Here is a 15,059-nt window from a genome sequence, read left to right on the forward strand (position 1 = left end):
TTTTCTGTGGGACTCTGACTTTATTATTTCCCAAGACAACTCTAAGATTCAGGTTACTATTAGTAGAATATCAGTAATTATAAGGTGTCATCCATCATGCTCTATAAACTGTTAATGGCCTTTCTTATTCTTTTTCCAAGGAAATGAACACAAGTTCAATTTCCAAGTAAATTTCAAGTCAAGAGTAGCAGTTAAACTCTGTGTTGAGGTGACAATGATTATCCACTGTTTTGTTAAAAATAGCCCTTCACCTTACCCATTTTGCCCTATTTAGAAATGCAACGTGAAGCCTTATTTCTGAGCTTTCAGATAAACCTGAGCTTTGAAAGACTTATAGAAGTATCTGAGTACCTAAAAAGGTGGGGAATCCAGAGGAAATAAACCCATCCTGTAACAAAAGATTGTGCACATTAAAGCAGAGGAAGAAGTCACAGGGATTATAATGGAATGGTCAGTGGAATACTGACCATTTTAGAAAAGGAAGGAAATGGGTTCTGCTGGCTCACTACAGTACATGGATATGGAAAGGAGATCAGAAGGCTTCTACTTATCTCAAAATTATTAAATATTTAATTGCTTTGCAAGTAAAAACTAGCATTTTCAATTTGAACAGTTTTAAAGAAAAGCACAGTACAAAATTCTAATAATGTAAAGATAAATAGCGAGGCCTAATAAAGAAGATTGCATAAATTATGTTGGACAGATTATTTCTAGAAAATTGTATTGTCACAAATGTGGCCTACCAATATATCAAAGAAGTGCTGAAGCTTTGTCTAAGCAAAAGCAGTTTGGACCAGGTGTCCCTCATTATGGGTTTCTAGCTTAGCTGAGGGTTAGACCTCAAGTCTCTGCTGACAGATGTTTGAGTAATACTTTATTTGGTTGCTTTGCAAGAAAGGACTTAAATGATTGCCTTTGCTGACAGGAATCTTAACGTTAACTAGAATTTGCAGTGGTACCTGTTTCTCACAGGTCATCTGATGCAATTTTAGCTATGTAAGGAGCTTTGAATCTTCCTCAATTTCATCAAACCTTTCTGTGTGGCCCTAAGGTCTCAGGCAGAAAAGTTGTTAAATCTTAGTACCAGAAAGAGCTCCAGAAACCCAAAGAAAGAGGAAAACAATTCATGAAGTCTTTCATACTAAACAGACACCGTGGTTAAGGGAGCTGAGCGGTCAGTTTAAGGTGTTTATCTTTTTAATGGAAGTCTAAATGTAACATCATTACCTGCCAGTTAAAGTTGTTATTAAGTACCAAGAAGTTATGTTACACTGCTGACAGTATGAAATTCAATTCTCTTTGAAGGATGCTGCACTCAGTTTAAAGTTGTGCTGCAATTATGTGATAGCTATGCTCATTCCCTAGAGTCCATCCATTTTTTCTGTGACAAATGTGTAATTTTCTTCAAGTCATATAAACATTAGGTATACAATACTTAATTGTCCTTAAAGGACTCAAAAGGAGAAGCAGAACTCTTCTTCAACATCTTCCTTTGAATGGGATTTTTTTGTGAGAACTTCCTTTTAATATTATTCTTCCAATATTCTCCATTACAGATTACATTCCAAAAAGAACCCAATGTTTGACCTAAGGAAGATCATTGAAAAATATAAGATAAAACTGGTTTGCTTGGATAAATCAGGAGAAACAAGTAAAGAAAGAGAAGTTTGTGGATATAGAAGTCTGTAACTTCAAAGAGGTTCTGATGATCATAGACATTCCTGAATTTGGGGAATTTTCATTCAGACAGTTCTCTGAAATTTCTAGAATGATATTTTGTTAAGGGTCAGAGAAGAAAAAGCTGAAGAAAACTTATAAAAGGCTATTAGGACAAAGATTTAATGTGTACTGCTCCTACTGTTATAAAGTAGAAATAGCAAATCTAAATCTACTCACAAATATTCTGGAAAGGGTGGTTATCTTGTGGTATGTGTTTTGGATAACATTCAGGCTGTTAAGATCAGAAATGCTAAAAAAATATTTACTGAAAATACTGAGTGAAAAAATAATTTGCTGAAATAGTTCCATGCTGACAAACACTAAACAAGATATATGACAAACCTAACTTTGCAATGAGTTCTAAGTTGATTCTCCCTATGCAAAAGTGAGATACTGGATGCACAGTATCCCACTGCACAGAGGCAAAATAGCCCCCTTGGAAAATATCAGAGACATTATATTTTGCTTTGAAAAATCTAAGTTTCAAACAGGAAACAAGAGACAAGAATGTATTTGTATGATTTATACAGAATCTCAAGCTAACGTCTACCTATCCAAATAACACTGGAAATACTCAGGTTCCTTTCCTATTGACCTGTTTCTGTTCTGCAAACATTGTTCTCACACTTGAAGTTTACTGTTTATGTATTTTGTCTCTACTGTTTCCCTCCAATCATGCAAATTATACAAATGTAGTCACAATGTTACTACTCTGATTATCTACAGCTTCCATGGAATATTTCCCAGATTTACCTTTTTTAGACCATGACTTCTCTCATGGTTCACATTCTGCAAGAGACTGCACAATGTCCCCTGCAGTCATTTTTGAAAAATTATCCTAATTGATACAGAATCTCTACCAATAGAATAGAATGAGGTAACAAGAACAAAACTTTTGTCATGGTACCTGACTGAACCTGTTAATTTATTCCCTCCCTTTTTCCTAGGTTCACTGGAACACAAAACCCACCACAACAATAGCTGTGTCTTTCTGAAATTCAAGGCATAAAAGAAAGTATCAGCAAGTAAAACAGTCACAGATTGACCTGACACAGTAATAAACACTAATAACAATTTCTTCTTTACTGAAGGAGAGAAAATTTGCTCAAGGGCAATGCTGTTCAAACAAAGATAATGCAAGGACTTGGAGTAACAGGTATGTCAAAAGCCATATTACAATAATACAGCCAAAAGGTATTTTTGACATTTCTAAAAGCTCCTGCTTTGGGATTTATTTTTTTTTTTTTATTTCACATAATCACAAAATTAATTATTTTTATACTAGAGTATGGGCAGTGTTTATCTTTTTCAAAAAAAAACAAACATTTGAAGATAAAACCAGAAAGGAGAATCATCTTTAGTGCTGTTAGCAGAAGCAGTGAGCTTGTTCTTCTCTCTTTCCTAGATATGTAATCCAGACATTAAATTGAAGAAGTTTCTGAAACAGAAAAGCAGAGCTTCAGTTTGTAAAGAAGGAAAAGATTAGCAGGCCAGATATAAGGAAGGGAAATGAAAAGGGAGTAAAACTCCCTTTCAGCTACAAAACCAGTTCTAAATGAACATACAATAAGGACTAAATGACATACATGCTAATAAAAGCAAGAGAGCTGGAATCATGTACAATCATGCATTCCTCACTGACATAAAGAAAATCTTGCCTAGCAAGGGAGTAGATATACATTCAGAGATGCAGTAAATGTAACCCAGAAATTTCTGTGGAGATTTTAAGACCATATTCTTAGATACCTTTTTTTAGACATTGTAAAATATTAAATTTGAGGGATTATATCTGAAACATAGACCCAATGTTACAAATAAGGGCCCACATGAACAATAAAAATTATTGTTCATGAATATTAAATTGATTTTCTCCTATAAAAAACACATAATTTTGAAACATTCTCTCTATTGCAGGCAGCTTTATAATTTTAAAGATTAAAATCTTAATATTTTTATATAAATCTTTATAATTTAACATCTTAAGTTCATATTTCTAAGTGATTGAAAAATTTTATGTGGGAGAAAAAGTCTGATGGTCAGCTTATTGGGAAGTTTAGTGTTTAATCTTTTCTCAAACACAAGGACCTTGTTGCACCACTGCTCCATTATTCAAAGTTGTTCTTATCTTCTCCATGACTTACAGAACTGCAGCTAATCAGTTTCCTGATAAGACAACATTGGCTACTGTTATCTGGAAAAAGCAGCAAATGTCAATCTTCTATGAAAAAAATGTAGCTTAAAGACTAAATTGTTTATATTATAGTAGACAAGTCTGTCTATATTTTCCAGTAAAATACACCAAAATAGAAAATATGTATTCTACTTTATATGCTTTATTTAGGGTCTCTTTGGTAAGAGTCAACTTTAAATTTTGTGCAATGACTAGCACTGTAGCAACAAAAAATAATGACCCTTTACCAAATCGTCTGACTTAATGTTCACATTTAAAAACATTTGACTCTTGGGAATGGTCCTTTGAAGGGCCAGGATGATAATATTTGTGGGTCCCTTCCAACCCAGTATATTCTGTGATTATTTTTGCCTGAATTACAAGCTTACTTTATGTGAAAAGAGGATATTATTTCATAAATCACTCCAAATACTACTTCCATTTTTAACAGGAAAACATTGAGCCCATTTAAAAATAGAAATCTTCAGTTCAGGTTATCCTTACTTGATTTTACCATTTCTGTTAAAAACTAGTATTAATTATGTTTTGAATATTTTATTGATATTTATAAACATATTAATCCCTTCAGCTCCCATAGCTAGACACAAAAGCATGCATACAACAGTCATGGTGGGATGCATGAGATAATTAATGAATTATATCTGCACAACATAAACACCATTTAACTTCAGGTCCCACATTCAGCTAATGATGTATGTGCTGCTGTCCAAGATGTTAAGCCTGCAGTCACCAAACCAGCCTGGTTATCAGTAAGAGTGCAGTTACTGGAATAGAGATTGGCATGTTCTGACTCACAAACTTCCCGGGTCCTGCAGCCTGTGCTGACCTCAACATCAGCCCCAGCAACAAGTCAGGACCTGAGCTCCTCAAGTTACTGATAATTTAGGAATGCTCGCACTGGCTACAGTTAACAATTTTATTTACATGGACTTGGAGTGATTACCTGAGCTACCTTGTGCTTCTGAGTACAGCTGGGGTTTAAGCGCCCTCATTAAACCTCACTCAGGTAGACAGAAAAAACCCACCAATCATTCTCCTCTCCCCTTCCCCCCAAACATTAAATACATAAGCATAATGAAATAAATACTGGTAGCATGCCTGATAGGACTCAAACGGTGATAAAAATGCAAGACACACTGTAAATGAGGAGCTAAATGAGTAATCAAGACAGCTTAATTTAGGCAGACATTTTAAAGTTAGCAAAAGTGTACTGCTGTCAACACAGGTCTGAAGGTCCATTACTGAAAGCTCAAAAACCCTCTCTGACACCTGTGCAGTTTTAGATAATCTGCCAAATTAAGTTTTCACCTCTTATTTACAGGTCTTTGATTTGTACAAGATTCAAGATACCACCACATTCCATCTCCTTTCATTGATAAAGAGTTTATGAAACCATTTGCTGAAGCAGTATTGCTGCCTATCCTGGTTCCAGCCAGGACAAGGTTAATCTTTTTGCAGTAGCAGGGACAGGGTGTGATTAGGACATGGAGGCTATTCTGTATCACCTCACCTCCTTGCTGAGGCCAGGGGAAAGGGACAGTCTCCTCGGGTTCCTCCTGGGCTCAGTGAGAATTTTGCATGGAATCATTCTCTCTTTTGAACACTTTAGTTATTAATCCTGTTGCTATTACTGTTTTTCTTATCTTGTTGTTTCTAGTAAATTGTTCTTGTCTCAGTCCATGATCTTTGCCTTTTTCACCTCCAATTCTCAATTCCACCCCACCCAGCAGGAAAAGGGGAGAGCGAAATGGAGAGAGCAAGAAGCAGTGGTTTTGGAGTCACAGTGCAGGCACTGAATTGGGGAATACAATTCCTAAACCAGGACAACCTTAATTGGTGCCCAGTGCAGGGCATGAAGAGTTGAGATAAAAGCAGATCTACCCAGGGGAGGTTGGAAACAATTTTGATCTAAGCATTTGTGTATTAGGTATGGAGCCACTGGTCACAAGGTTGTTTGGTTTGTTCATATGGATATGGTGCCTAACCCCGTCTTGTGCATATGACCACAGCATATTTTTCCTACTCACTTGAGCTGTTCTAATTTCAAATGGTTCTCAACATGAGTATATTCTTAACTAAATGCCTTGGTACTTTGTGCTGCCTGATTGTCAGACACGCTACATTCTGGAAGTAACTTTTAAAGTGTTACTTAAATAAAATATGTCCTGCTGGTACCCACTTTTGGATCACCCAGAGCTTTTTTCCTATTTCCTTTGTAGTTCCATTTTTACCTCCTCCAGACAACATTCCTGTGGACCTTACTTCAATAACCAGGAAAGTCCACTATATTCTGGGTTTTGATATCTCAAGGCCCCACTTCTATGAGGACTTCAGTTTGCTCTTTACTCAACAGCTTTTCTCCTTGAGTAAGAAGGGGTTCACAGATAACTTACCTTTGCTGCTAAGGTGAAACTATACTGTACAGCAAAGCTCACAAACCTTACCGGAACACCTACAGATCATTGCTGCTCTTGTACTACTAGATCACTATCAGCACATATTTATGTCAATCTTTAATATGAGGGCAAAACCAACAGACAACTCACTTAAAATCCAAACACTTATCAAAGACATTCCTGTCACAAAAAATACATTCACTCAAGGCTGATGCCTTTAAAACAACAATGAAATAACAATTTCAGTGCCTTCTCAGTCACTAGAATAATTGCCTTTTGTTCTATCCAAGCTACAGTAATGCAACCATTGTATCCCTTTCCCACTGTATATTTTCTATTCAAGACAATTTATGATCAGTGCATCAACACAGTATTATGCAAGTCCATGTCAGTTTCAAACAAAAAGATTTATGTTTTGAGTATGACATTCATTCACAAAATATTTAGAGCAATATATTGTTTGCTGGTATATCTTCATGAAAAGACTATATATAATATAGACAAAACAGAAGTGTTCCAACAGTGATACAAGAAAAAAAGCTACAGAAAATTTGAGTCACTGCTCATGTCTCAGCTTAAAATGGAGCTTGTTAAAGTATTCAGGTTAGTAATCTTACACCATATCAGCACCTATTTTTCTGTAGTTCACACAAAAGCACAACTTTTTTAACTGAAGTTATCACAGCTGTCAACCACTTTTATAACTACAATAAGCTGGACCCTGTTACCATGAATACATAAGCTCAAGCAAGTTCATGAACTTATCCTTAGTTTCTTCAAGAGGTTCCAATGGGATGTTTTCAATTACAAGAAAAAAACAGACTACATTTTTTTGCATTAGTTTTTTTCCTAAGTAGTTCTTAAAGTGGGCATAAACAATGAACCAAACCACATCATATTCAAGAGAAAAACAAGGGGAATCTCTTAATTTTGCAGTTGGAGCAAGAAATTACTATCAGTGTTCTATGCACCAATACAGGGACAAAGACTATGCAATGCCAGACCATCAGTCAGTATCATAGGAAAGGCATCATGCCTTCTACTTGATCACCTATGGAGCAAATGAACATGCATTGCTAAAAATAACTGAAGTCTTCCTGCATATTGAAACTTACTTATATTGATAGAAATTAAATTATTCAAAGTCCATGAACTATACTGCCTAGTTTTCCACTGCAGTTAAAATAAGGTTGTAAGGAGAACATGTTTCCTATTTTTATAATACAGTGATTATCTATGTGAAATATTTTAAATGTGTTACACATTCATACATATTTATTCCATAAAACAAAAGATTAAAAAGAATATTCCCCAAGGACTGAGTTTGCATTTGCCTGTATATTTTATGATCATTTTACACAGCAAAGAAATGGTTGAGTTTTTTAGGTATTTTTGAACATATGAAAAATGTGATTCTAAATAAAAAAAAAAAAGGCCAAGAAAAAAAAATTAAAACAAAAGCACATGTAATAAACAGCTATTTCAACTCCTGAAAAGTGACCCAATTTCAAAGTGTAGATTTAGATTTCCTTTAATCCTATTTTCCATGTTTTTCTCAGACACATTTGCCCTTTCATTCAATCAATTAAGATAAATTAAACAAGTTTTCATGAATATGTACATTGGGACTTTGTACAGGAACTTCTTCACTTCTAGTTCTCTGTAGACTCAGAGAAAGAGATCTTTCAGCAGTAAAACACCAACTTGACCCATTCTCTCTCATGTTGCACAGTTATTTCTTGACAGCATAGCAGGCTGCTCCAACTGAAAGTTCAGTCACAAACATTTGTGTGCAATGTCATAAGTTGATCACAGAGCTGATGTGAATGAGAAAAAAATATAAAAAAAAAAACAAGACCACCCAAAAAATACAATCAATACCCCTCTCTCTTTATTTTCAGAAGAGTATATTTAAGTCACATCAGTTACGAAACACAGTTGATAACAAAGACAGATGGGAATGATCAGTGCTGGGAGGAAATCCCTTAAGCTGCCAAAAACTTCAGCTTTCTGAAACTATTCTCAGCATTCATGGAAAGTATTCAAGGCTCTCCAACTCTTAATCCCAGTTCATATTTCAACATGCACTCAATGCAGTGCAGCAACACCAGGTAAGAGAACAGACCCACAAGTGTGAAAGTTTATGAAGACCTTGCAGTATGTTTTAGAAATAGAATTGCTCCTTTGATAAAAATACCCTGAGGCATAATACTATTATTATATTATATATATTATATTAACATTGCTCAAGCTAAAAAATTATCATTATAAACCTAACATTGTCAAAATTATATTTCTGTTGATTTTGAATCTATCATCAAGTGATTTTGCTTTACACCATAAGTTTTCTTTACAGTAACTGCAAATGGAAAGGGGAAAGGAAAACCAACACACAGTGCTGTATTAGAACATCAGTGCTCCACACTACTGCTGTGACTGTAACTACTGCTAATTGTGAACATGTAACTAGAGTAGTTTGCTCCTCGAGAGCAAGATGCCTCACCACTTCCAAATAAAGCATCTGCTCTGCATTATCCAAAGAGAACGATTTTTGCAATGAGTGGTAATACATTTTTCTCTCAGATAAGGTCACATTACCTAAACAAAGATACTAACTTTGTATCTAAATATAGATACTAACTAACTCCTCATTAAATAGGTCATGGGATGTTCAGGGGAAGGAATATCATTGTTTTGGTACAACTTCTTTTCCCCATTTGGGACACTCAAAAGTGCTTTAATCACTATCCTTGTATTGGCTGCTCATCTGGCATAGGTGACAGGGTGCACTGTCCCCAGTATCCTACAAAGACCACAACACACATCTCTATCACACAGAAATCTGCCTACAGACCACAAAAGCAAAATACTATCATTAAACCATTTTTGCAGTTATAATACTTTTCCTGAAGAAGCACAATTTGCTGTCTGAGGATTATAAGTGAATTAAGGTATTTTCACCACAAAGAGTTAAAAAAGACCCTAAAAAATGAAAATCCTGAACAAACTATATGCGGCATAGTGTTTGAAAATATGACTGCAAATAATTAGCAAATAAATTATTTTAAGATAGAATATATTACAATTGCAACTGTTTGAAAGGATGCCATGTCAAAACAAGTAGCTGATAGAAAAATGCTGCTTTCAAGCCCTGTTCACTAGTGATTAATAAAGAATTTTAAGCATCTGTAATACAAAGTAACTAAGTAAATTCCACAATTAGTAGCTTCTAATATATTTTGATCATCTTACTTTCCTGTTTCTCCAGAAAAATTAACCTTTACAAGACAATAATGCACTTCTCAAACCTTAATTTGTCCATATCCCTATTTTAGCTTTTCATTACTATATAAACTGCTGGAAGAAGCAAATAGTTAAACAACTTGGGATTTTTACTACATATAGCATTAAATAGCATTAGAGATAATATTGAATTGCACACACAGAGAAAGAGCTTTTTCTAAAACTCACTACATTCAATGATAAGTCTCTGTAACTTGAATAAAGTATACTAACACTGCTCATTTTTGCCATGACAACAAACAACAGTCATTCCTTTCATTCTGCCACAAGCATTATCAAATACCACACAGAATAAATATCTTACTGAGCATAAAATCTTCTTTGACTACAAGGCAAAACAAAAAAATAAGATAATTCAAAATATTTTACCATAGCGACTTAAAGCAGACAGAAATAATAATTTTTACTTCTTTGATGACTTTATAAAGATTTCCACAAGATGGTGCTGTAGTCCTATTTTAAGACATGACTTGCTCTAACATTTGGAAGAAAACTTCATTTCATTTCATTGTTAGAATAATGAACAGTAATTTGCAAGGCCTATTTTCAATTAAGGGGCATAACACATTCCTACTATGTAATTTTCCAATCTTTTTAAGTTCTTTTATTTTTGAACAAATGAAAAAGTAAGTCAAATCACAGAAATAAAAAAAACCCAGAACTAGTTTATATAAAATAACAGATAGCCGTAAGCTCTTCTGTTTCTATGTAAAATAAAATCGATTTAAATTCCATTCCATATGGCTATAGAAAAAAATCATAATTACTGATAAAACAGAAATCATTTTTTACAGCATGTCAAACAGCTGCTTTTGCCTTCATCTAAAAACTCTGCCTCCAAAAAAATTCCAACTGGTTTGTAATACTAAACTCCAAATATTCTTTAAAGTGAAGTATTAAAACACAAAGGAACCTTGATATGATAGGCTACCAGTTTACAAAGAGTAACAAACAAAACTAATCAAGCCTCACACATCTTTGGTTTGATCATATGTTTATGGAAGTCTTACATCTACTTCTGTCTCTAAACAGAAATCTTAATATGGCTTCAAGTAATGAAAATGTTGTTTCTTTGTATACTGACTGGTCTCCATCTGTGCTGCTGGTCTTAAAATGTGTTGGGTAAGAGCACTAAAACACTCAACACATCTCTTGCAGTTAAAGTCTGTGGACTTACTTGCACATTTTAGTGCTTAGGATCAAACTGAACCTCACTTTGTCAGTGTTAATGGAAGCCATAAAGTATTGGTACTCTCCAGCTCAGCGTGAAAACTTATATTTCAAAATAAAACAACAGCAAAAAAGGTACATATTTGTAACTGTGTATGTAAGTTTTTTTATTGAGACTTATTCAACAGTACAGATGGTAAGATGGTATGTAAGAATGCCTCTTGGGTGTAATACTCAAGTTCCAGCTGGAATGTTTCCAACAGGATGTAAACCACGGTCCTCAAGCCCACACTTTAAAAAACATATTACTTAGCACACTGCTAACAAATGTCAACACAAGAATACACTGCTGTAATGACTTCAATTTACAAAAGTGCAACAAGGGGGGAAGAAGCTATTTGAACAGTCTTTAAAACCAAAAATTGTGGTCCTGAGGAGGGAAATCAATACACAGATATATGAGTAAAATATTTATTCAAAGCCATAAAAGCACTGGTGATCATTACAAATTCGATATATTAAAAATTTAATGCTGTACAAACATACATATTATTTCTGATATCCGTAAGTCTGCAGAGACCAGGTCTGAAGACTTTTGCTTTCAGGTACTCCCAGAGGTGGGCTTGGTGTTTTGAACAAGTTGAAGGTTTCTTCAATTCTGAAAATAAATTTTGGCACAAAATAACTGACTGACTTGCTTTTAATGTCCTAATTATCCAAAATTCTAACAAGCAGCATGACCCCATTAAGTTTTCTCTCATCCTGTCCTTTTCCTCTGCAATTGGTTTCTATTTTAAATGCCTACCATATATCAATAAACCTTAAGTACACAAAAAAAGAAGTTACCCAAACAATAAAATTAAAATCACAGAAAAGGCTAGAGCTTTTTATAGGTCACACACGTAAGAGAATAAAAATCAATTGCTAGAGAAACACTGTAGAGCAACACATTTCTCTTCAAGTATAGTAAAAATATAACAAAAAATTTTATTATAGATCACAGAATTAATATCAAATACATCTCAATACAGCTGTTATAATGCTAAGGCTGAAACTGATTTTACTTTTCCTTAAATAGTAAAACACAGTTAAAATAACAGTTACTTTTCAGGAAGAAAAGTTACAAGTACCAGGGAATTTCAACCAGGAAATAAATAATATTCGTATTTCTTATCAACTAAATTCTAAACACTCTTTAATCTTTAGTTAATACTATTAAGAGTGCTTTCCATTGCTTTTTAGAAATCAAAAGAGTGACATATCCCACAAATACAAAACTGTAAGTAGATTTACTATCCAGTAGAGCCATAAGGAAATGCCACACCTGATGTAGAGACCTTTGAGGTTTGGAACACATATGTACATTCTCTGTGTGCCTTAGTCCAGTACAACTCCCCCCTGGGAAATAAATTCCTGCTGCCCTTTCCTATTACTTACATTTTACTTATCTTTTCCATTCTTTGTCTTATTGTCTCCTACAATTTAAAAGCAACAAAGTTAGTGAACTCTTCAAAGCTGACATTCTTCAGATGGACTTTCAACTTAAATTCAGAGAAAATGTGACTTTAAGCACTGTTTACATATGAAAAGTATTTTTAAGAGACAGACCAAGATGTAGTTTAGCATAGTTTCCTTGTTTTTCTATCAGTATATACAACTAAAACCAATGCTTACTTGTTCTCTTGACCTCAAAGGAAATCAACTGAGCGTTCACCAGTTTTACTTACCTTTGAAATGTCTGTCAGATCATGAGAATTAATGGTCATGTCTTTGGGAGATTGGTCTGTGGATAACAGAGAACTGCATCCAGACGACTGAAGATGACTCTCTGGCATCTCTTCATTCCTCTCTGTATCTATAGAGAAATGCTCAGTTTTATGTCACCTTTGCCTTTTTGCTCTCTTTTGCAAGGTCAGCTATCAAATAACTTGATTTACCGTAGGTAATAACAGAAGAGAATGCATTGTTTAGAGAGGGAAAAGAAAAAGCTGCTATGAGAGTCCAAAACGGGTTTCTCATTTTTTTAAAAAACAAATGCAATATTACACTATGTGTAATATATATAAAATTAAAAAAGCAAATTCCAAAGATTACTAAGAAGATTATTTTCTCCTGATTAGATTAAAATCAAAGCTTATGAACATCTGATTACAGTGCCAAACATTTAATAATAATTTCATATAGTTGATATTATTTTTATTGTAAACTGCTTGTTCAAACATGTCTTTAATTTGTAACCTGCTAAGTAACCTGCCTTATAAGTAGCAGAATTTTTTTCTTTTTTGTTTCAATTTGGAAGGCTGTGACATTCTTTGCAATTTTAGACTATTATTGTCAGGGAAAAGAACTTAGTATCTTGAAAAAGACATGTTCCCATACCCATTTCTTAGTAATGTCACCATCTATACATCATACCTCTAGAACATACTTACCTACACTATTTTGTATCTAAAATTCATATTAAACTGCTTTTAAATACCTAAAATTAAAAATTGTTTATTTGTTAGAGCTGTACTTGCTGAAGAGTGCCACAACCTAAAAGAGCCTGAAAGTATTCAAAGTATTAAACTCCCAAATAAAATAATTAATCCTGTCCCTGTTATTTTTACACTTACAATTTCCTGAATTTTAGGAAAGTAGGAATAACACATTCAAAAGAATCTGGGGAGTGTGAAAATATAAAAATTCTCTTTCAAAAACCATCTGCCTGTTTACTTACTACAAAGTCCTCAAGTGTCAGTAACATACCACTAAACTTTTCAAAGGAACTGAACATATTACAAGCTTTCTATGTCCTATAAAATGGAGGACCCATTTCTGAGACTCCACAATAAAAACAAGCTTTGACATAATCAAGAACTTCCTTCCTAATTTCCATGGAAACTGGATCACTGAGACTCCCTTTTAATTACAGTTCAAGAGCCCAACACTGGACAAAAAAGCCTAATATGTGAGAATGGAAAACAGAATATCCTCCTTACCACTGGTGGTAGGAATAACAGCTGTCACAAGGGAAACAGGCCAAATCAAGTAAGGGAACAGAGGGAGCTAAGGGAGTTAATAGAACTAAGGGCTAGAGAGCTGCCATTGAGGAAAACAGGAGAATTACTCATGGCCTGGGCACTGCTTTTAACTTCTTTCCCACTCAAGTCTGCTTCGTTTACTTCTTGTATGTTATCAAAATTAAACTAAGTTGGAAATGGAAGAAAAAGATTTTGTCTTTCTCTTCAAAACAAGAAAGTTTATCAAAAATGCCAGCTGGAGAGCTGCTAACTGCTTCAGAGATGAAATACAGAAAACATTCAGTAGTGAGTTGAAAACCAACAAAGATTATGAATCATGATTTGTCTGAGCCCCATTAAAAAGAAGTAAACAGCAACCTATAAGATATTAATGGCAGCAAAAATAACTCCATTTGTGCTTAAGAACAGCGCACTTTTAAAACATGAGGATAACTGCTTAAAGTCCAGATGACAGTATTATTTTTCAAAGATTTAGCAACAGAAAGTTGATTAAATTTCCATCTTTGATGTTTTTAGTAGCTATTTGTAACTAGTATTACTATGTTATAGCAATTAAATCATCTAAAGAATAAGTTAGAAACATGAAATGATGAAGTTAACTTCTAACCTGCAGTATGGTTTTAAATTCAGAAGTCACTAAATTTCAGTTACCTACTTAAACTATTATTAAAGGTCAGCAAGAAGTATTTAGCATATTATGTTAATTAGAAGGAAAATTATTAATACTCACCAAGAGAAACTGGAATGCTACTAGAAGCACTTTCCTGATTTATACTGCTGGACTCTTTAGATAAGTCTCTCTGAAATACAAGTTTACTGCATTTTAGCCATATACCATGTTTAAATCATCTTCTGAGGGAACAAAAGTTTATTTAAGTACTAGGTATGTATGTATTCGCTTGCTACAGATATGTTGGCACTGCAAAAATATCTTCACAGGACTAAAAAAATTCAACATTTCCATAAATGCACTTTATTAAAAAACTAGACTATTTAATGGGTCTTTTTTTTTAATATCAATATTGCCGTTCATAAAGAGGTCAAAACCAGGCCAAAATACAGTGCATATAACTTAGTTATATATAACTTAGTGATGAGTAGAATGGACAAGCAGAATGCTCTTAGCCTGTACTAATCATTTCATCTCAACATTGGTTGCCATTAGCTTAAAGTAAGTGTGCCTTCTCCTACCACTGGTTGATATTCAAAAATACAGTCCTTAGTTCTAAAATAATAACCTATAGACATTTAAATTCA

General features: G+C 34.0%; 2 protein-coding genes across 20 annotated transcripts in view; one reads left to right on the forward strand and one right to left on the reverse strand.

Moving 5' to 3' along the window:
• The window catches only part of LOC147653038 (uncharacterized), a 33,450-nt gene extending 27,362 nt beyond the window's left edge, over positions 1 to 6,088 (forward strand). Inside the window, exons 4-5 of the mRNA XM_086891440.1 lie at positions 2,811 to 2,875; positions 5,232 to 6,088. Of these exons, the coding sequence (XP_086747566.1) occupies positions 2,811 to 2,875; positions 5,232 to 5,239 (73 nt within the window). The 3' untranslated portion in view covers positions 5,240 to 6,088. The remainder of the gene's footprint in view (positions 1 to 2,810; positions 2,876 to 5,231) is intronic.
• Positions 1 to 15,059, reverse strand: part of CEP44 (centrosomal protein 44) — a 24,086-nt gene continuing 9,027 nt past the window's right edge. For 16 of the 19 annotated variants that reach the window (XM_023924981.2, XM_086891419.1, XM_023924975.2 and 13 more), the window contains 4 exons: positions 14,533 to 14,602; positions 12,507 to 12,634; positions 12,217 to 12,254; positions 10,922 to 11,437 (listed from right to left, as the gene is read on the reverse strand). In XM_023924981.2, the coding sequence (XP_023780749.2) occupies positions 11,329 to 11,437; positions 12,217 to 12,254; positions 12,507 to 12,634; positions 14,533 to 14,602 (345 nt within the window). In that variant the 3' untranslated portion in view covers positions 10,922 to 11,328. Of the gene's footprint in view, positions 3,158 to 10,921; positions 11,438 to 12,216; positions 12,255 to 12,506; positions 12,635 to 14,532; positions 14,603 to 15,059 lie in introns of those variants that run through there. The other 3 variants (XM_086891430.1, XM_086891431.1, XM_086891428.1) reach the window with 2 other exon arrangements.

The sequence above is a fragment of the Cyanistes caeruleus genome, chromosome 5, assembly GCF_971803275.1.
Source record: "Cyanistes caeruleus chromosome 5, bCyaCae1.hap1.1, whole genome shotgun sequence".
In the NCBI taxonomy this organism is placed as follows: Eukaryota; Metazoa; Chordata; class Aves; order Passeriformes; family Paridae; genus Cyanistes; species Cyanistes caeruleus.